General features: G+C 36.4%; 1 protein-coding gene across 1 annotated transcript in view; it reads left to right on the forward strand.

Annotated features, from left to right (window-relative positions):
- The window catches only part of WNK3 (WNK lysine deficient protein kinase 3), a 185158-nt gene that overhangs the window by 85093 nt on the left and 75874 nt on the right, over nt 1-24191 (forward strand). Inside the window, 1 exon segment of the mRNA XM_019436661.2 lies at nt 20562-20626. Coding sequence (XP_019292206.2) covers nt 20562-20626 — 65 coding nt within the window.

Consider the following 24191-nt stretch of genomic DNA (forward strand, 5'->3'; position numbering starts at 1 on the left):
CCGACTATAATTGTGGATTTCTCCATTTCTTTTTTTTTTTTTTTAATTTGTTTATTTAAATTTGTTCATATAAATTTGTTTATTAGTTAACATACAGTGTAGTATTGGTTTCAGTAGAAGAACCCAGTGATTCATCACTTATATACAACACGCAGTGCTCATATCAACAAGTGCCTTCCTTAATGCCCGTCGCCTGTTTAGCCCATTCCACCACCCTCCTCCCCTCCAGCAACCCCCAGTTTGTTCTCTGTATTTAAGAGTCTCTTATGGTTTGCCTCCCTTTCTATGTTTCTCTTGTTTTTCCTTCCCTTCCTCTATGTTCATCTGTTGTGTTTCTTAAATTTCACACGAGTTAAATCATGTCTTTCTCTGACTGACTTATTTTGCTTAGCATAATACATTCCAGTTCCATCCATGTTGTTGCAAATTGCAAGATTTCATTCTTTTTGATCACCGAGTAATATGCCACTGCAATTATACACAACACATCTTCTTTATCCATTTATCAGGTGATGGACATTTGGGCTCTTTCCATAATTTGGCTACTGTTGATAGTGCTGCTATAAAGAGTGGGGTGCATGTGCCCCTTCAAATCAGCATTTTTGTATCTTTTGGATAAATAGGAGTGCAATTGCTGGGTCACAGCGGAGCTCTATTTTTAGTTTTTTGAGGAACTTCCATACTGTTTTCCAGAGTGGCTGCACCAGTTTGCATTCCCACCAGCAGTAGAAGAGGGTTCCCCTTTCTCCTCATCCTCACCAACATCTGTTGTTTCCTGAATTGTTATTTTTAGCCATTCTACACAGATGTGAAGTGGTATCTCATTGTGGTTTTCATTTGTATTTCTCTGATGATGAGTGACGTTGAGCATCTTTTCATGTGTCTGCTCTGGAAAAATGTCTATTCATGTCTTCTGCAAATTTCTTCAGTTTATTATTTGATTTTTGGGTGTTGAGTTTGGTAAGTTCTTTATAGATTTTGGGTACTGACCCTTTATCCAATGTCATTTGCAAATATCTTCTCCCATTCTGTCGGTTGCCTTTTAGTTTTGCTGATTGGTTCCTTTGATGGGCAGATGCTTTGTATCTTGATGAGGTTCCAATAGTTCATTTTTACTTTTATCTCTTTTGCCTTCGAGACATGTCTAGAAAGAAGTTGCTCCTGCCGAGATCAAAGAGGTTCCTGCCTCTTTTCTCCTATAGGATTTTGATGGTTTCCTGTCTCATATTTAGATCTTTCATACATTTTGAATTTATTTCTGTGCATGATGTAAGAAAGTGGTCTAGTTTCATTCTTCTGCATGTCACTGTTGAGTTTTCCCAGCACCATTAGAAACTGAAGAAACTGTCCATTTTTCCATTGGATACTCTTTCTTGCTTTGTCAAAGATAAGTTGGCCACATATTTGTGGGTCTATTTCTGGGTTCTGTATTCTGTTCCATTGATCTATGTTTCTGTTTTTGTGCCAGTACTCTACTGTCTTGATGATTACAGCTTTGTAATACAGCTTGATGATTATAGCTTTGTAATATAGCTGCGTTTTTTCTTTGGCATGCTGCTGGGATTCAAAACCCAAAGTTTTATGGGAATGCAAACTGGTCCAGCCACTCTGGAAAACAGTATGGAGGTTCCTCAAAAAACTACAAATAGAACTACCCTACAACCCAGCAATTGCACTACTAGGCATTTATCCAAGAGATACAGGTGTGCTGTTTCAAAGGGACACATGCACCCCCATGTTTATAGCAGCACTATCAACAATAGCCAAAGTATGGAAAGAGCCCAAATGTCTGTCGATGGATGAATGGATAAAGAAAATGTGGTGTATTTATATATATATATATATATATATTAATTTATATATATAATTTATATATTAATTATATATAAATATTATATATACACACAAATATATATTATACACACACAATGGAATATTACTTGGCAATCAAAAAGAATGAAATCTTGCCATTTGCAATGACATGGATGGAACTGGAGGGTATTATGCTAAGTGAAATTAGTAAGTCAGAGAAAGACAAAAATCATATGACTTCACTCATGAGGACTTTAAGAGACAAAACAGATGAACATAAGGGAAGGGAAACAATAGTATAAAAACAGGGAGGGGGACAAAACAGAAGAGACTCATAAATATGGAGAACAAACTGAGGGTTACAAGAGGGGTTGTGGGGGGGGATGGGCTAAATGGGTAAGGGGCACTAAGGAATCTACTCCTGAAATCATTGTTGCACTGTATGCTAACTAATTTGGATATAAATTTTAAAAAATAAAAAATAAAACAAATTAAAAAAAAAAAAACAAAGTTTAAAGGATGGCATGGTGCGGATCTACTCCCCGCATCTGCCCTGCTGATGAAAGGCCTTGGCTGGCACCTACAAAGTCATTTGTCCTTGGGGAGACAATAAACCCTCTTCCAAAAGTACTCCAAGAATGGGACTTTTCTCTCCCAGTAAACCCCAGAGATCTCTACACCTTGCTATGTACTCTGGGACCAGCTCCCTCCTCCCCAGGAGCATGTCACAGCTCCACTTGGAGAAAGTCTCCACAATCTCAGAGTTTGAGCTCTAAAAGCTGTTTGCAAAAAAGAACTGGGACACTCAATACTTTCTGCTTCCCATTCTGTGGTCTAGAGTGGTTTTTCTCTTGTGCTAACTCGATGCCACACTTTCTCAACCCCTCTCTATTTCTCTCCCTTTTGTCTCCATCAAAAGGTTTCCCTCCCCTCTGTGGCTCTCCCTCCCCTCTGTTTTTCTCTCCCCCAGTTCACATCCACATACCTAGCACCTGCCAAGCTGTCTCTCTACAACTGTGGAGATCCTTGTGCCAGTCCGCAGATCGATTTCCTGGGTGTTCCAAGTAATCTGACCTCAATACAGCTCTGTTTGAGGGACAAGGATAGCCCAGTGTCCCCCTCCTTCTCCACCATCTTAACTTCTCCATTTCTTCTTATTGTGAGTCCTAATTCCTTAATCCTAAAAGTTTCTGGATACTGAAAGGATTTTCCTATATTTGTTGCCAAAATTCATTTGGTGGCAAACTTGACCTGAACCAATGAGACTACCAATAGTGTTTCTGTTTTTAAAAGCAGACACATTCTGGAGCGACTGGGTGGCTCAGTCGGTTGAGCATCTGACTTCAGCTCAGGTCATGATCTCACAGTTTGTGGGTTCGAGCCCCGTGTTGGGCTCTGTGCTGACCACTTGCTCAGAGCCTGGAGCCTGCTTCAGATTCTGTGTCTCCTTCTGTCTCTGCCCCCCCCCTGCTCATGTTTTGTCTCACTCTGTTTCTCAAAAGAAATAAATGTAAAAAAAAAATTAAAACAAATAAAATAAAAGCATACACATTCATTTATATTAAGGATTACATAATTGGTATGTGTAAGAACCCCTTGTACAACAGGACTGAATGCTGCTAAATTTTTCATTAGTTAACCTGTATTCTTGAATTAAAATATTTACAATGAAATCTTTATGATATATGCAAGGATATTAAGAACACCTATATACCAAATACTCTAGAAATGAAAAAATTACCATATTTACTGTCCTCTGGATATACCTGTATTTTTTTGCAAGATTTAAAACTTCATTTAAATAGTACCCTAGCATATGTATTCTTCTGTATTTTTTTAAATTCAATATGGATTATGAGATTATTATGAGATTTACCCATGTTCACATATGTAGCTCTACTTTCTTCATTTTCCTTTTCTCCCATTGATGTGCATGTGAGTTTTTCCCATTAATTTGCTTATTTCCATGTTCCTGACTCATTCCTTTGGGATAGAATATATGTTATTAATTTTATGGTTGCTAAATCTCCTCCCATGTTTAGTCTTTTTTTTTTTTTTTTGGCTTTTGCTTTATATTTAAAATGAAGGTCTAGTTGATCGGCATTGGTAGCTGATTTGGGCTTCTTCAATTAAAGTGTGTAAACTTTGTGACTTCTAGGTTAACAATGCCTCATCCCACATCTAATGAATGCCCGCACTATTAGTGAGATCTTTTGTAGTTAGCTGGACATGAGTGGGATGTATAATGGATGTTCCAGAAGTTTCTCAGATTCTTCATTTTTAACTGTTCTCCAAAAAAGATTTCTTCTAAATATATGACTCCTCTTAATAACAGCAGAGGAGAAAACATTCTGGTTCAGGATACAATCTAGAATAATTGTTTGTATTTTATTGTCACTCTAATAGTTTCTTCTAATTTGGAACAATTGTTTTAGTCTTTCTTGGTCTTTTATGACCTTGATGATTTTGATGAGTGTAGACCAGTTATTTTATAGATTAGTATTCAAAATGGGTTGGTCTTATGTTTCCACATGATTAGATTCAGGTTATGCATTTTTGGCAGGAATAATATAAAGGCGATTTTTGAGTCCTTTTTAGTGTATTATATCAGGAGGCACATGGTGTCCGTTGTTTTATTACTGGTGAAATTAATTTTGATTAGTAGGTTAAGGTTCTGTCTACCAGATTTTACCACTGAAAAGTTATTATTTTTTAATTTATAATTAAGTAATATGTGAGGAGTTACTTTGAGTCTATGTTTATCATAAAACCTTTACCCACAGTTTTGGCAGCCATTATTGCCTATGATGATTATTACTATGATGATTGCCAGATAATGGTTTTCAAATTCTGTATTTATTATTTGGATTAAAGCTTTCCGTTTTCCCCATTTATTGATTGATTGATTTATTTAAATATATAAAAGTATTTTTATTTTGTTCTATGGTTTATAACTCATGAGTATCATTATTTATTTTGATGCACCAACTGTCTCAGATTAGGCTAGTGGGTTCCTCTTCAAACTTGTTTCTTTAAACTTTTGACATGTCCCCATCATTCTTTGAACTTACCTTTTCACAACAAGCGTATTCTATTCTTCTTTGCCCCAACTTCACAATTGGTCATATCTCAATGAGTTCTGGTTGAGAGAGTTTGTTTTAATGGGGATACAATCTCATAAGAGGAACAGTTTCAAAGTGAGGGAAAAATTGGTGATAATAGGAAAGAGAATGGAGAATTACTGGAGTGATGTTCTTGAGAAGGTGAGAGGAGATGAAGTTTAATTTCTAAATAGAAGAGTTGGCCTTAGCATAGGAGCCCAGACAGGTTGTCCACAATAATATGCGTGAAGGTAGAGAGTGTGGGCACAAATGATATTAGGTGAGTAGATGTGGTAGTAGGAGTTTACGGTAATTCTTTTCTTGTTTCTTTTTTATTTTCTCAGTGAAATAAAAGTATGGTCATCATCCGAGCATGAGTTTGGGAGAGAGAGAGTGTGTATTAAAAGTTTGAGGAGAGAGGAGAAGGTATAAATAAGTTTTCTAAGAGAATGGTAAAATGAGTGGTAGTAACACTTCCAGGCAGCATTAAGTACCTACCTGAAGATAATTGTTCTAAAGATTTTTTTGATTTTGGTGCTTCTCTTTTTCTAGCTTTGGTGTTTCTGAGAGGTTTGGTGATCCTGGTTTTCTAACCCAGCTCCCTCTTGAATTTTTGGCCAATCTCCATTGCTACTTACCTCTTAGCACAACAGGGGTTTGGAGGTGGATAGGATTGCCCAGTTGCTCCTTCTTTACCTTCCCATTGAATCTCTCAGATAAATTCCCCAAGGCCACTTCATGCTTCTGGTATCTACTGTGAGTAGGTTTGGTGCTTCCCAAATCACTCCTAACTTTGTAGTAGTTTTCTCCATATATGTTCCATATATGTTTGAAGCTTTGGTTTCCAATGATTTTGTTTCCCTGTGGATGTGAACTATTGTTTTCTATTCATTTGGAGATTCTCCACCATTTATGGTCTGTGGATGGCACTCGTTTTTAATTTTTCTAGGATGTTATAACTTTATTCCAGTTTTTTAAACCATCATCTTGCTTTCTAGAGTAATAGAATGAATGTATATGATCACTGTTACCATATTGATTCAGTCTCCTAGAATTTTTTTTCTGTGTGAATAATGTGGATTAACATAAGGAAGGGTAACTTAGTGATTTTTGTTGTTGCAAACGTTTAGCATTGACTACTAGGATGAGGAATATCTTTCAGGTTTTTGTTGGTATTGTTAGAAGCAATGACCGGATTGGCCAGATTTTAGATTTTCAATGCATCAGGAGTCAATAAAATGTTTTTATATATTAATTTTTTTCACAGATAAATCTACATATTAGCATATCTGATGTGTACATTTGTAAGATTACTCTGGAAATTGTGGTTCTGACTGACATTTCCTATTTTATTACTGCTTCATAGCTGATCTCAGTGAAATCATAATGTTCAGCTCCAGTTTCTTAAATCAGGAAAGTAATGTCTTTACACTTTATTCTTGATGATTTTAATTCTAACTATAGTATGTTTAAGACCCAAAAAGATAGTTACTGAAGATATTAGTGCCTTTGAGATGTTTACTTTGTCTCTGGTTACATTTCTGTTTTTCTAGTCCTTTCAAGACAGTACAGAAACTATCTGAAGAATGGACTGATGGGTATAATGCTGTTGTTAATTGGCAAAAGATTCACCATGTTCACTTTGTTCAGAAATATCCATGGGTCTAGTGTGTGTGAATATGATTAAAACAGTAGGTTTATGGGGCACCTGGGTGGCTTAGTTGGTTAAACATCTGACTTCAGCTCAGGTCATGATCTCATGGCTCATGAGTTCAAGTCCTTCATTGGCTGTACTGACAGCTCAGAGCCTAGAGCCTGCTTCATATTCTGTGTCTCCCTCTCTGTCTGCCCCTCCCCCACTTGTGCTCTGTGTGTTCCTGTGCGTGTGTGTGTGTGTTTATGTCTAACTGTCTGTCAAAAATAAACATTAAAAAAACATAAAGTTTATTCTGATAAAGACAGTTTTTTAAAAAATATAACTTATTGTCAAATTGGCTAAAGTACAGTGTGTAAAGTGTGCTCTTGGTTTTGGAGTAGACTCCTGTGGTTCATCGCATTACATACAACACCCAGTGCTCATCCCAACAAATGCCCTCCGCAATGCGCATCACCCATTTTACCCTCTCACCCACCCCCACACCCCCCATCAAACCTCAGTTTGTTCTCTGTATTTAAGAGTCTCTTATGGTTTGCCTCCCTCCCTCTCTGTTTATAGCTATTTTTCCCTTTCCCTTCCCCCGTGGTCTTATGTTAAGTTTCTCAAGATCCACATATGAGTGAAAATATAAGATATCTGTTGGTAAGGACAGTTTTAATATATTGAGACCAGTTTCCAAGGCATTCGAAAGGAGTAAATCTTACAGTTAGGGAGCTGACATTGAGGACCTACAATGTATCAAGCAGTGTCATCTCATTTATTCTTCATTCTAACTTCCTCTATAAAGTAGTTAATTCCATTAAATGAAAATGTATAAAAATTGAGAAGTAATGTTAGTCTGGTTTCTCTAGAGAGAGAGATTCTGGATCTAGGATATTAGACCATTTATGTAAAAATGCTAGTTAGCGCAATATTTTATTTATGTGAAATTACTTTATTCTAACTGAAGGAAAACTGGTCTAAACAGTCGGTGCATTTACTGAATGTTGTCAAAAAATGTTCTCAAAAGACACATATTGCTTAGGATGTCTTCGGAATGTAGAAGCTGGTAATGATAAGGACATTAGTCATTTGGATTGATTTACAGGGACATTATTTGGCCTTCTCCGTTTTGCAATATAAATTAGTTGGGATATTGAGGATATTGACAGGATGGGAACCTTTCAAGTAGCTCTCATTCTCCAGGAAGGAGCCAATCTCTAAAATAGAAGCACAGTTGAAATCTGCCAACTTGGGAAGTTGGTGGAATGAGCTAAAAGACTGATTATCTGTGGATTACTAATAAAGTTATGTGAGGGAAAGGCAAACTGTTCTTTAGTGGGGATAGCAATGATGAAGTATATTTATTTTATCATAGTATACATGTTAGCATTCTCAGTTTTTTAACTGTGCATTCAGTTTTAAAACATAGTTTTAACAATTTGGACTTAATACTGATACTGGTTTTGGTATGCAACACCAGTTTTTTTTTTTCAAGTTTTTATTTAAATTCCAGTTAGTTAACATAGCACAATATTAGTTTCAGATGTAGGATTTAGTGATTCATCACTTACATACAACACTCAGTGCTTATCACAAGAAGCGCCTTCCTTAATGCCCATCACCCACTTAACCCATCTCCCCACCTATCTCCTTTCTGGTAAACCATCAGTTTTTTTCTCTATAGTTAAGAGTCTGTTTCTTTTTTTCTTAGTGTTTATTTTGAGAGAGAGGTCATGCTCACAAGTGGGGAAGAGGCAGAGAGAGGGAGAGAGAGAATCCCAAGCATGCTCTACACCATTAGCACAGAGTCAGATATGGGGCTTTTGAACTCCTGAACCGTGAGATCATGACCCAAGCCAAAATCAAGAGTCAGACGCTTTACCAACTGTAAAGCTTTACCACACAGGTGCCCCAAGAGTCTATTTCTTGATTTGTCTTCTTTCCTTTGCTCATTTGTTTTGTCTGTCAGATTCTACATATGAGAGAAATCTTATAGTATTTGTCTTTCTCTGACTTAATTGTTTCACTTAGCATTATACTCTCAGATGTCAAGATTTCATTCATTTTTCTGGCTGAATAATATTCTGCTGCATATATATACCGTATATTCTTTGTCGTTCATTAGTTGACAGACACTTGGGCTGTTTCCATGATTTGGCTATTGTAAATAATGCTGCTATAAACATAGAGGTGCGTGTATCCCTTTGAATTAGTGTTTTTGTATATTTTGGATAAATACCCAGTAGTGTGATTACTGGGTTATGGGTAGTGCTGTTTTTAGCTTTTTGAAGAATCTCCATACTGTTTTCCACAGTGACTGCACCAGTTTGCATTACCACCAACAGTGAAAGTGAGTTTCTTTTTCTCCACCTCCTCACCAATACTTGTTGTTTCTTGAATTTTTGATTTTAGCCATTGTGCCGGATGTGAGGTGATACTGTAATTTTGATTTGTATTTCCCTAATGATAAGTGATGTTGAGCATTTTTTCTTGTGTCTGTTGGTTATCTGGGATGTCTTTTTTGGAGAAATACCCGTTTATTTCTTATGCCCATTTTTAGTTATTTATTTTATTTGTTTATTTTTATTTTGGCAAGTTTTTATTTATTTTTATTTTTTTAATATGAAATTTACTGTCAAATTGGTTTCCATACAACACCCAGTGCTCATCCCAAAAGGTGGCCTCCTCAATACCCATCACCCACCCTCCCCTCCCTTCCACCCCCCATCAACCCTCAGTTTGTTCTCAGTTTTTAAGAGTCTCTTATGTTTTGGCTCCCTCCCTCTCTAACCATTTTTTTCTTCCCCTCCCCCATGGTCTTCTGTTAAGTTTCTCAGGATCCATGTAAGAGTGAAAACATTTGTAGCAACATGGATGGAACTGGAGAGTGTTATGCTAAGTGAAATAAGTCATACAGAGAAAGATAGATACCATATGTTTTCACTCTTATGTGGATCCTGAGAATCTTATTCCCATTTTTAAATTGGATTATTTGTTTTCTGGGTGTTGAGTTGTATAAGTTCTTTATATATTTTGGATATTGACCCTTTATTGGATACATCATTTACAAATATCTTCTCCTATTACATAGGTTGCCTTTCAGTTTTGTTGATTGTTTCCTTTGCTGTACAGAAGCTTTTTATTTTGATGAAGTCCCAATAATTTATTTCTGCTTTTGTTTCCCTTGCCTCAGGAGACATATCTAGAAAAAGGTTGCTAGAGCCAATGTCGGAGACATTACTGCCTGTGCTCTTTTCTAGGATATTTATGGTTTCAGGTCTCATATATAGGCCTTTAATCTATTTCAAGCTTATTTTTATGCATGGTGAAAGAAAGTGGTCCAGTTTCATTCTTTTGCATGTAGCTGTCCAGTTTTTCCAACACCATTTGTTGAAGAGGCTGTTTTTTTCCCATTGGATTCTTTACTGCTATTGTTGAAGATTAACTGATCATATAGCTGTGGGTTTATTTCTGGGCTTTCTATTCTGTTCCATTGATCTATGTGTCTGTTTTTGTGCCAGTACCATACTGTTTTCATTACTGCAGCTTTGTAATATAACTTGAAGTCTAGAATTGTGATACCTCCAGCTTTGCTTTCCTTTTTCAAAATTACTTTGGCTATTTGTGGTCTTTTGTGATTCCATATAAATTTTAGGATATTTTGTTCTAGTTCTGTGAAAAATGCTAGTGGTATTTCGATAGAGATTGCATTAAATACATAGATTGCTTTGGGTAGTTTAGGAATTTTAATAATATTTTTCTTCCAGTCCATGACCATGGGATATCTCCATTTCTTTCTGTCCTCTTCAATTTCTGTCATCAGTGTTTTACAGTTTTCAGAGTACAGGTCTTTACTTCTGATTAGGTTTATTCCTAGGTATCATTATTTTTGGTGCAGTGGTAAATGTGGTTTTCTTGATTTCTCTTTTTGCTGCTTCATTATTAGTGTATACAAATGCAACAGATTTCTGCACATTGATTTTGTATCCTGTGACTTTACTGAATTCATTTATCAGTTCTAGCAATTTTGGTAGAGTTTTAGGGTTTTCTGTGTATAATAATGTCATTTGTCAATAGTGAAAGTTTTACTTCTGAAAATAGCTTTTTGAAAATAACTTTTCTTCTTATACTTTTTAGAAATTACAGCAAAGTATAAAGTTAAAATTACTGGTTAACTCACCTCTCAGAAATGAACCTTTGTAGTTTTCTAGACATTTTTCCATACAAACACATACACAAAATATTTTTTAGTATTTTATCAGAATTGGATCATACCAGCTTTTAAAAAGATTTCTTCTTTTTTTAACTATTTTTTAATGTTTATTTATTTTTGAGAGAGAGAGAGAGATAGCAGGGGAAGGGCAGAGAGAGAAGGAGACACAGAATCTGAAGCAGGCTCTAGGCTCTGAGCTGTCAGCACAGAGCCTGACATGGGGCCCAAACCCACGAACCGTGAGATCATGACCTGAGCTGAAGTCGGATGCTTAACTGACTGAGCCACCTAGGTCCCCCAAAGATTTCTTATTTTTATTAAAGTATATAAAGCATATATACATTAAAGTACCCTAATCTAAATCTAACGTACCCTAATTGAAGAATTTTCACGTATCTATTCCCCCACTAAATGCAAATGAAGATAGAGTACATTTTCAGCCCCCTAGAAGATTCACTAAGATCCACCCACATTGTTGCATGTATCATTAGTTTGTTTTTTGTGCTTTGAGTTGTACTATTATAGATTATGCCACAGTTCAGTTTTCAATTCTTCTATTGATGTACATTAAGATTGGTTCTCCTTTTTGACTCTTAAAAATAAACAGCTGTGAATGTTCCTGTATGTTTTATTGTTGGACACATGCACTCATTTCTCTTGTGTCTGTATATAGGTGTGGGATTGCTGGGTCACAGGATAAAAGTATATTTAACTATACTAAATAATACTACACAGTTTTCCAAGTAGTTGTGTCAAAATACATTCCTACCCGGGTGCCTAGGTGGTTCAGTCAGTTAAGCATCCAGCTTCGGCTCAGGTCATGATCTCATGGTTCATGAGTTTGAGCCCTGCATTGGGCTCTCTGCTGTCAGCGCAGAGCCTGCTTCAGATCCTGTGTCCCCTCTCTCTCTGCCCCTCCCCTGGTAGTTCTCTGTCTCTCTCTTTCAAAAATAAATAAACATTAAAAAATATATTCCTACCAGCAATGTATGAATGTTCCAGTTATTTTACATCCTTATCACCACTTAGCATTACCTGTATGTTAAATTTTAGCCATTCTGGTAGATGTGATGTAGTATATATTGTGCTTTTAACTTGCATTTCTCTGATAAGTAACAATGTTGTGCACTTTCTCATGTAATTCTTAGACGTTCAAATATCTTCTTTTGTGAAGTGCCTAGTCAAATTTTGGTGGGGAGGGTAGTTGTCTTTTTTTTAGTCTGCTTTAATATTGAACATTTCTTTAGCCTTTCTTTGTTTTTCTTGACAGTGTTGAAAAGCACAGGCCAGTTTTTTGTAGAATACCCTTCAGTTTATGTTTATTTGAAGTTTTCTCATGATTAGATTCAAATCATAGATTTTTGGCAGGAATACCATGTAAGTGACATCTCTATATTAGGAGCCATGCCAGTTTGTCCCAAAATTTGTGATATTAACTTTTATTACATGGTTCAAGCAGGGCCTGCCAGGATTCTCCACTATAAAGTTGCCATTTTCCCCTTTATAATTTATGAGTTATTTATAGGGAGCTGTTTTGAGACTATGTAACATCATCAAAACTTTCACCCACTAGTTTATGTATCTATTGATATTCTAATTTCATCATTCCTCTTTATGTTTATTAGCTGTCCCTTCTCATTTATTTGTTTATTTGTGTAAGTGTGTACTTATGGGGCCTTATATTATTTACTAAGTTGTGATATAATATTATCATTATTTATTTTGATGGTTAAAGTACCCCAGATTTGGTTAATAGGCACCCATTCAAGGTAGATGTGGTGTCCTTTTGACATGTCCTTGTTATTCTTTTTTTAAAAAAAATTTAATGTTTATTTTTGAGGGTGGGGAGGAGGGGCAGAGAGAGAGACACACACACAGAATCCAAAGCAAGCTCCAGGCTCTCTGCTAACAGCAGAGAGCCAGATGTGGGGCTCAAACTCACGAACTGTGTATTCATGACCTGAGCCAAAGTCGATCACCTAACCGACTGAGCCACCCAGGTGCCCCAACATGTTCTTGTTATTCTTTTGAGTACTTCTTTATTTTCTGGCACGGTATGGTATTTCAGGCTCATTTTGTACTTTCCCTGCCCCTCCTCTGGAATCAGTCATTTTTCCATGGAGCCCTAATTCCTTTCAGTGGGCAATGTAATTTAGAAACTAAAATATGGATGTTGGCTGTGTTTTGTGTTACTTGGGGGTTATAGTTTCCAGGGTTCTCAGCACACAGACCAGAATGTGTGTGTGTGTGTGTGTGTGTGTGTGTGTGTGTGTGTGTGTGTGTTTCGTATGGATACTTCCAGCCCACTTTACTTTTGACTTTGTGTTCTAGGAAAGAACTTTTTGTTTTTGTTTGTTTTTGCCATGCTTCTTTCAGTATATATCCAACATCTCTATTTGGTTATACAATGGGCATTTCAAATTCAATGTGTCCAAAATCAAACACTTTTTTTATACTCCCCTCCGACCACTGCCCTAAGGCTGTTCTTTCCACAGTTGTCCCCATCTCAGCAAATGGAAACTCTTTCTTGTTACTCAAGACATATATTTGTGGTTATCTTTTACTCTTCTCTTTTTCTCAAATGTCACTTGAAATCATCAGAAAGTCTTTTGGCTTTTCCTTTAAAATATATCTACAACCTGACTACTTTCTCACTTCCATCATTATCATGATGGCCTAATCTCTCTTACTTGAATGATTACAGTAGCCTAATTGTTGTCCTTCCTTCTGCCTTTGCTCCTTTATAACCCTTTTCTCATTCTAAGAAGCAGAATGATCCTTTTATTTATTTATTTTTTAAATATGAAATTTATTGTCAAATTGGTTTCCATACAACACCCAGTGCTCATCCCAACAGGTGCCCTCCTCAATGCCCATCACCCACCCTCCCCTCCCTCCCACCCCCATCAACCTTCAGTTTATTCTCAGTTTTTAAGAGTGTCTTATGGTTTGTCTCCCTCCCTAACTTTTTTTTCCTTCCCTTCCCCCATAGTCCTTTGTTAAGTCTCTCAAAATGCAAGTCATATCATGTCTCAAAACCCTACCCAAAACCTTCTATTGCCCATATCACTCATAGTAAAAATACCAATACTTAATGGCATGAAAGCCCTATAGGATCTGGCCTCCCCTGCCCAACTCTCTGACTTCATGCAGATTTTCTTTGACTTCTGTTGTCTTTTCAAATGATGATTAAGTCATTTCACAGATCTACAGTTTAAGGACAAGGGTATGTACACTGTTTATTAACAGACATTGATCTATAGTTCGCTAATAAGGTATGGTTTACTTTTACCCCCATAGTGTGTTTTCTAATGCTTGTAATAATCAAATATGGTAAAGACTGCAGTCTTCAACATGTATACCTACCAAAATTTTTCCTTTCTGCATCCTTGCTGATTTGGTTTTACTTGTAGGGACTCTACCTCCCAGAATGCTAAATGGTTCAGTTAGTCCTCTCCTTTTTATCTCCAATATGCATTCTCACTCCTTTCAGTTTTTTTTTTTTTTTTAAACAGGGTTAGTTTCTGCCTCCAAATAGCTGTAGAAACTTGGAGGGCTGCAACAAGAGCAGTGCCTTATCAATTTGCTGGTTGGTACAGACCCTTGATAACTCAACTGACAGCACATAATACAGGGAAAGTATGACATATAAGTCTACTTTCAGTTAGTTTCCCTTTCATGAGGTGCTCTCTAGGGAGGCCCTGGAGTGAAGCCTAGGTAAATTTTTTTTTTAATCTAGTTCTACCTGCCTTATAATTAATAAAACTTCCTCCTAGTTTCTATCACTCTTGTTTGTCAGTTTTTGTGGTGCCGGTATGTTTTCATCTTTTTTTCCTTGCCTGTTTAATAGCCTGTGTGTCTTGATGTGAGTTTGTCCATGGAAATGTGCTGTGGATCATTTCTTTCTTTTTTTCATGTTTGTTTATTTTTGAGAGAGAGAGAGAGAGAGAGAGAGAGAGAGAGAGAGAGAGAGACACCACAAGTGGGGAGGGGCAGAGAGAGAGGGAGACACAGAATCCGAAGCAGGCTCTAGGCTCTGAGCTCCCAGCACAGAGCCCGACACAGGGCTCGAACTCATGAACCCTGAGATCATGACCTGAGCCAAAGTCTGATGTTTAACTGACTGAGCCACCCAGGTGCCCTGGATCATTTATTTTTTTATGGTAAATTTCATTTCTTGGAATCTTGGCTTGGCCAGGAATTCGGCTTGGATAAACAATGACTTTATAGATGAAGCATTCTTTTTAAGTATAAAAATATGGAAGTGGACATACACAGTGATAATTTTTTTAATTAGACAAAAATTTCACTGTTAAACAGGTATATGCATCATAAATATAGGCTTGAACCAGTTTGTATCTTGAGTTAGACCTGAGTTTGAACAGTGTCTCTGAATTATTTACTGTATGATTTGAGGAAAGGTATTTATTTTAGCTCTGATTGTTTTCATTTGTAAAATGACATTTTAAAATGCTTGTCTTGCATTTGCAACTTTGAAATGTAAAAAATAAGATGGATTGATGGATATACATGTGATATGCAATTATACTAAAATGCTATAGACTGTGAGTGGTAGATACATGGGTTTTCACTGAACAATTATTCAACTTCTCTGTATGATGTAAAAAAAATGCCTATCTTGCAGGCTCATTAGGTTTAGATGAGATATATGTAAGAAGTGCCTGGCATGTAGTAAGTGCTTAGTAAATAGCAGTTATTAAAAAATAAAAAGCACTTCATAGGAGAGGCATGTTTTGTAGCATTGATAATACAAGATAGTTTATGAAATTTTTAGATGTTTCTTTTCTTGTTTTTTGTTTTCTTTTTCTTCTTCTGTCTCCCCTCCTCCCTTTCTCTCCTTCTCTTCTCCTTCCCTTGAGATTATAAACTGCATCCAGGGCTGAGAATCACTGGTGGGAGGAGGGCAAATAATGACAAAGTAAGTTAAGGAGAAAGGATTAGGAACTAACGAAACTTAACAGAAAAGCCTCTGTGGTATGCACAAGGGGTCTCTGCTCCTCAGTACTGTCTGGAGTTATTTATCTATTCATTAATTTCCTTTTACTGACTCAATTTTTGCTTCTATCACTTACACCCTCAGCTTGCTCATTTGTAAAATGAAGATAGCAATACTTACTGCTCAGAGTTGTCATAAGGGTTTAAGTAAGTTTAAATAATGTATATGAAGTGCTTAGCACTTAATAAATGCTTAATATTGATTGGTTTGTTGCTATAATAAAAATAAAAGCAATGAAAATATTATAATAGTGAAAGACAATTACTGAGTGAGCATCTATTCCTATTTCAGGTGTTGGTTAGGTGCTGGGAATATTGTGATAAATTTTAGAGATATGGTCTTTCCCTCAAGTAGCTCACAGCATATCCCAGGTGAGAAAGACCTAGAAACAAGTGTAAGAAATGTCAAAATAGAGAGGAGAGCATGGTATGGCTCATGGAATCCACGCCTAGCTTTGCTTTTCATTTTGGCCTTGACCTCATTCTGCATGTGTCCAGATGTACTTCAGTATTATTGAATTTTACTAGAAAATTATCAAAGTCTTAGACATCAAAATTATGAAAGTCTCATTAGGAAAGGGGATTGGTGCCTGTCTCTCATTGGATTTTAAGGTGGGCGTTAGTTGAGAAATAAGCACAAAGTACCATTTCTTGACTTTCTTTTCCTCCTCCAACCTAGTCAGTCAACCCATACTGAGGTTTTTTCCTGGACAAATTAGATTAGCTTCTAAATATAGGTTAGATATTTAGCTCTTTAACATAATTACTGTTTAAAAACACTAAAAGCAAATACTTTGGCAATCAGAATTCTTTTTTGTACACACAAGATCCGACAAAATGTATCCAACTTAAATGGTTGTATTAAAGAAATTTTAAAAGAATTATATTGAGACCCAGCAAGATGGAACACTGACATGGTGCCTTGATGCATAAATCTAGAGGCAAAGAGTATGGATTAAGTAAAGAGAAACAAGACATAGTTACTGTGACAGCAATCTGGGATGATATTTTATAACCACGTGTTAATTATTAACAGGATTATTAATGCTACTTTGTGTCCTCAGAATCATGGCTAATAGTCGGTTCATCTGTCTTTTCATATGATAGCTTCAAATCAAGTTCTCTCATAATATTTTGAGGAGTTTCAAAACTAATATATACAAATAGATGCTGGGCTATTTTTTTAGATGTCTTTCAGATTTAATTAAATGTTCCATTTTTACTTTTGTCTAAAATGACCATAATGTTGTGTATTGAAGTAATGGAAACCTGCCCTGTGTTTACCAGATTTGAGGGTTGATAAATCTGTAAAAAGTTGAATTTATTTTTTTCTTATTACCAAAGAAGATGAATATAGATAAGCTTAACACCTCGTCATATATTCTTCCAGACCATTTTATATACTTAAACATACATGTAATTTTAATGTAACTATAGTATACATACTCTTTTATAGTTTTTTCTCACTTATAAGATAACCTATATATCTGTCACTGATAAGATAACATGTAAAATACAATTATTTATTTAATGGAGCAAATAAAGGAAACAAGTGTCTAAATTTTTTGCTCTTTGCAATTATATTCTGTGTTGTGAGGAACATTCTTGTAGCTAAATCATGCTGTCTACTCTTAATTATTTCCTTTGTATACATTTTTAATTATTGGGCAAATTTCTAGAAATGTAATTGCTACATGTTTGTAAGACTTATGCATTGATTGTCAAATTACTTTTCAAAAAGGACTAACCAGTTTACAATCCCACCAGTGGTTTATGAAAATACCGATTTTCCTGTACGCTTAGTATTTGATATCCTTTGAAAGTTTTAAATTATAAAATGTATGTAGTAACATCATAAAAAGTAGTAAGATTGGGAAAAATCACTAGAATGCTATTTCCTTGACATGGCAGTGATTATATTTGTTATAGTATTCCCGGCTTTTGACACATGTGTAAGTGGTTGTATTTACATATACAGTTTTGTTTTCTACTTTTTTCATTCATTGGCAAGTGATTTTCCCTGCCTTTACTTGGCTTTCACAATTCTAGTATTTATTGGCCACACAATAGTACAATAAATATTCATATTTACCTAACTCTTCCCCTATTCCTGAACAACTAATTTGCTGCCAATTTTTATTATGTATAATAGCACAATAAAAACACAGAGGTATCTATCATTTATTGAATATTTACTATGAAACAAACTTTATACTATGTACTTTTTTCTTCCTTTGTATTATTTCCTTAGGATTTGTGTCCAGGATTCGTAATAATGGATCATGAACATTTTTATGGCACAGCCTTTCTTCTTATGTCAGTGTTTTCTTTCTTATTTCTTTCTGCCTTAAAACATTATTCGAAGCCTAAAATGTGCCAGACACTGTGGTAAGTGGTAAGAGGAACTGAGAATACAAAGATAGCAGAGTCCTTGGAGTCAGACATTAAACATATATGATAAAGAGGGACATGATAAAAGGCATTGCTGGATGACGGTCCATCGATTTATTATTTGGTTGGTCATTCTGTCCATCCATTCATCCATCCATCTATCCATTTATGCACACATGATTTTCCCTGTGAAGCATGGGAGAACTAGTTGCAGATATGATGCCCTTTTACTCCTAAATATTTCAGTATAAGAATAAGGACATTTTTTAACCACAATACAATGACAAAATTCAAGGAATTTAATATAAATATATTATTATTACTTAAACCATTGTCCACATCAAAATTTCACCAATTGTCCAATTAATGTCCATGTAGGCAATTTTGCTCCCTTGATTTAAAATCTAATTGAAGATCATGCATTGCCTTTACTTGTGTTGTCTCTCTTGTCTCCTTTAATCTAGAACAGTTCCTCAGCTTTTCTTTGTCTTTTATAACATTGATATTTTTTTGAAGACTAAAGATTGGTTATTTTGTAGAATGTCCTTCAATTTGAGTTTGTTTGAAATTTCCTCTTGTTCAGATTCAGATGATGCATTTTTGTCAGGAATACTATATAAGCAATGTGTTCTTTGCACATCATATCATATTAGGAAGTATGTGATGTCAGTTTGTCCCACTATTGCTGAGGTTAAATCTGATTCCTTATTTAAGATGGGGCCTGCTATATACTGTATAGTTTTCTAGTATAAAGTGACACTTGCTATATGCTGTATGGTTTTCTAGTATAAAGTGACCCTTTTTGTTGCTTTTATAATTAATCAGTAATCTGTGGGGAGATATTCTGAATCTATGTAACTTTTACCCACCTGTTTTATCATCCATTGATGATTTTATGATTTCATCATTCCTTGTGTTTATTAGTTGCCTTGTGCTGCAAAGACTTTGTATCAGTATAAACTCATGTATTTTTATTTTATTGAATGGGTTATATTCCGGTTACTATCATTATTTATTTTGATGTCCAAATCGTCCCATATTTGGACAGTGGGAACCCCTTCAAGCTGACTCCTATATATTTTTGATATGTTCCCATCATTCTTTGAGCAGTTCTTTATTTTTTGGCATAACAAGATGATCCAGCTTCATCTTGTACTTTCTTTGCCCCAATGTTGGAATTGGTCATTTCTCTAGGAAACCTTCATCCCTTATTGTTTAGAAAACAAGATATGAGATAAGGTATATGTTTTTTTATTTTTAAAATATTTCTTAATGTTTATTTTTGAGAGAGAGAGAGAGTGATCAGGGGAGGGGCAGAGAGAGAAGGAGACAGAGGATCCAAAGCAGGCTCTGTGCTGACAGTAGAGAACCCAATGTGGGGCTTGAACTCATGAATCGTGAGATCATTACCTGAGCCGAAGTCTGACACTTAACTGACTGAGCCATCCAGGCATATTTTTTTTAAAGAGTACCCAAAGCGATTTTGCTGGACTATCTGGAACCTACGATGATAGAAGCTTCTTATATAAAGGAGTCCCATCCATAGAATGGACAGGACTGAGGAGGAGTTGAAATAGACCAGGAAGATGAAGGAACATGAGTAGAGTCACAGCATATGGAAGAGCCCAACTCATTCAAAGGAGCTACAGTTCAGTGTGTCTTCAAGTAGAGGAGTCTAGAGAATGTGGCAGGGACCAGTTCACTGAGGACTTTGCCATCCAAAGGAACTTAACCTTATTTATAGGGAACCATCATAGACGGTTTAAACTTGGTAGGGCAGACATCAGTTTTGGTAGATTTGCATTTTAAGGTCACTGGGCTATCACCAGTGGCAGTACATAGGATGGATTAGATAAATGTTTAAAATTTTTTTTCCAACATAGTTGGCATTTTCCTTCTTAGATGGCTTAAGCTTTTCTCCTAGAAGCCAGTATTGCAGCTGCTGATACTAACACCTCAAAGGGATAGTTGTCAGCAGTTTAGTGTAAAGAGAGTGAGAAAGAGCCAGAACATGCAATAAGTGAAAGTTTGATTCATTTATTCATCTATTTGTGAAATGGTAGCAACTCTCCCTTTTAGTACTGGTTTTCCCATCAGGCCTGGAAGCTGAATGTTGATGTTCTCCATTGAAAAATAACACAAACAAAGGTATATAAAAGAATGCTATCTTTTTTAGTGGAAAATCTTAATGAATATGAATACTGCTACATTTTATTTTTCTTTGTCTTTGGTAATAACATCAAACATTCCATAATGTGGACATTCTACCTAGTTTGTGAGTTAACTAAAATATGAAATGTAAAAACCATGTTTTTTTAAATAATAGCAGATTGCATTTTTAGCTTGAAGCCTGCTGTTATAACAAGTTTTATTTCTGTACTATTTACAGCCTATATCCCAGGCAGTTGGAGTTGAACAACAAGCAACTCTTCTAAAACCAGATTTAGTTAGAAGGTGAGTATCTTCAAATTAATACCATGAAAACAATGAGTATTTTGAAGTATTTGCACTCAGTAGGTGTGTAGAGTATCTTGATTCAAGAAGCTTCTGTGTTCTTATATTTGTATGTTCAATAAAAATAGTAGGTATTATTTTTACTTTTTTATGTTAATGATCATATGGATTTTTAATTTAGTGACTGTGTTTTCTTGTTCTCATTATTATAATATTCTGTTCTTAAGAAAAGCTTATAAGGGTTAAAAAAAAGAAAAATGGAATAGTATAATGTAGAGTAAAATTCCAGCTAATCTAAAGAAATAAATTACAACCAGGTATATAATTGTGTTATTATTTGGTAGTTGTAAATTAATATTTTATCTGTATTGTTCAGATTAATTTTTATTGATCTCGCTTCAGGTTCACTGATTTTTTTCCTTTGTCCTATTCATTCTGCTATTGTGCCAATTCAATAAGGTTTTTATTTCTATGATTGTACTTTTGTTCCAGTTTTATGGAGAAATAGTGGACATACCTAACTGTATAAGTTTAAGGGATACACCATGCTGGTTTAATTTACATTTACATTATGAAATGGTTACCTCAGTAGGTTCAAATAACATCCATCTCATATAAATACAATAAAAAGAAAAAAAGAAAGAAGGGAAAAATTTTTCTCATTGTGGTGAGAACTCACAGGATTTCCTTTCTTAACAGCTTTTCTATATATCACACAACAGTGTTAACAATAGTCATCATGTTGTACATTACACCCCCAGTACTTATTTATTTTATAACTGGACATTTGTACCTTTTGACTACCAACTTCCAATTTCCCCTCCCCTCACCCTCTGCCTCTGAAAACCTCTAATCTCTTTTTCTGTGAATTTATGTGGATTTTTTTTTGTTGTATTTTGGTTTTTGGTTATTTTTAGATTCCACTTATGAGATTATACAGCATTTATCTCTCTCTCTGACTTATTTCACTTAACATAATGCCTTCAGAGTCCATTGATGTTGTTGCAAATGGTAGGATTTCCCCTTTTTATGGCTGAATAATATTCTTGTGTGTGTGTGTGTGTGTGTACACCACAATTTCTTTATATATTCATCCATCTGGACAGTTAGGTTGTTTCCATGTTCTGTGTCTTGGCTATTGTAAATAATGCTATGAACACAGGGGTGCAGATTATCTTTTGGAGTTAGTGTTTTTGTTTTTTGGGGATATATTCCCCAAAGTCAAATTGCCGAATCATATACTAGTTCCATTTTTTAAAATTTTTTGTTGATCTTCCATACTGTTTTTCATAGTGGCTGTACCAGTTTACAACCCCACTAACTGCACAACAGTTCTCTTTTCTCCACATTCTTGCCAGCATTTTTTATCTTGTCTTTTTGATGATGGCTGTTCTAACAGGTATAAGGCAATATTTCTAGAGCTCACTTTGCCCACACCCAGGCAAGTAGCTGAATCACAGCACCACCCATTGTGGAAAGTGTTTTCCAGCCCCATTGGAACAGAAGGTCTAGCAACAACTTCTGGAAGCTGTGGGGCCCTGTGGCACTTGAGCCAAGAGGCGAGTGGGAAAAGTTGATTGCCCCCAGAATAAAGCCAGTACTGAGTGTAAAACATTCCTGTGCTATGCATGGGAAAGGGGATTGATTCATAGCCAAGGCTGAAGGTAGTTCCCAGTCCCTCCCAACCAGAGAATCTGGGAAGTTGATAGTAGCCTGGAGGGGCCTCTCTTCCTCCCACTCAAGCAAGGGAACTAAAACATAGCCCCACCATCTGTGGAAAGTCTTCTGACCCCATCTGACCAGAAGGGTGGCAACAACTACTAGGAACTATATGGCCCAGCAGCAGTTGAGCCAAGAGGCAGGCAAATAGAGCCAATAGTTTGCAGAACACGGCTAAGAGCTCTGTTTGTTCAGGGAACTTGGGGTGTGGGTAGGCTTGTGAGTTAGAACAAAGAGTTTTATCAACTTTAGAGCTGCTTCTTCCCCTGTGTCCAGGCAGAGAATCTGATCTGTAGCCCTACTCATTGTTGAATAAAGTCTTCAGCCTGTCCCACCAGAGAACCTAACTAGAGCACATCAGTAGCTGCATAGGCCATTCAACAGCCCTATGGCATTTGAACAGGGCACATAACCTCTGGCTTCCCCTCTCTGCAGAGCAAAATTGGTGGCCTTGCCTGACCAGGGAATTCAGTGCACACTCCGGCTGGATTTGAGTCCCTAAACAATGAGCTACATAGACCACAGTTCCCATCCTGCTGCCCTGCCAGGTCAGGCATGCTAATTCAGAGCTGCAGTCCTGACCATCTAGTAAACCTGACCATAGCATCCAGGAAACCATGGAGCCAATCCTGCAACCTCACTTGGATAGGGAACCAAGCCAAAAGTCTGACCCAACTGTTCTCAGCCATTGGCATACCTCCCTTCCCTGTCCTCAGAACTCGAACAGTTGCCTTCCCCAAAATGGACCATAATAGCAGGCCCCCTGCACAAAGACATTACTAGCAGACATATCCAAACAGAGCTGACTGGTGAAGAACTGCCTCTGCCAAAGAAAACCTGTGAACTCTGGAAGAGGAGCCCAATTACTCAATTGTACAGATACCATTGTAAGGAATTAAGGATTACAAAAATCAGGTAAATATGAAACAACTAAGGAAAACTAATAAACCTTCAATAACTGACACTAAGTAAATGGAGATCCTTTTAAAAAAATTTTTTAAACGTTTATTCATTTTTGAGAGACAGAGAGAACAGAGCTTAAGTGAGGGAGGGGCAGAGACAGAGGGAGACAGAATCCAAAGCAGGCTCCAGGCTCTGAGCTGTCAGCACAGAGCCTGACACGGGGCTTGAACTCACTGACCGTGAGATCATGACCTGAGCCAAAGTTGGACACTCAACTGACTGAGCCACCCAAGCACCCCAGGAAATGGAGATCTTTAAACTGACAAAGAATTCACAATTTAAGGAAATTTCAGGAACTGTAAGAAAACACAGACCAGACAACTAAATAAAATTAGGGGAAAAAATCCATGAACAGAGTGAGAAGTTTGACAAGGAAATAGTAACCATCAAAAAAAAAAAATACAGGGGTGCCTGGGTGGCTCAGTTGGTTGAGTGACTGACTTCAGCTCACAGTTTGTGAGTTTGAGCCCTGCATCGGGCTCTGTGCTGACAGCTCGGACCCTGGAGCCTGCTTCGCATTCTGTGTCTCCATCTCTCTCGGCCTCTCCCCTGCTCGCTCTCTCTCTCTCTCTCTCTCTCTCTCTCAAAAATAAATAAACATTAAAAATTTTTTTAAAAAAACTCCAGAAATCTTAGTGGTGAAAAATACAATGTAACTGAAGAATTCCACAGAGTTTCTAAAGTAAACTAAACCACTCAGAAGAAAGAATTAGTGACTTGGAAATAAGACATTAGAAATTAAGCAGAGTAGCAAAAATTAAAAAAGAGTGAAGCAGAGTGAAGAAAGCCGATGGAAGTTAGAGGACAAAAAGAAAAGAAACAATATTTGCATTAAGGGGGTTGCCTGGATGTCTTGGTAGATTTAGCATCAGACTCTTGATTT

The sequence above is a fragment of the Panthera pardus genome, unplaced genomic scaffold (assembly GCF_024362965.1).
Source record: "Panthera pardus isolate Hobbes unplaced genomic scaffold, ASM2436296v1 HiC_scaffold_27, whole genome shotgun sequence".
NCBI classification, from domain to species: Eukaryota; Metazoa; Chordata; class Mammalia; order Carnivora; family Felidae; genus Panthera; species Panthera pardus.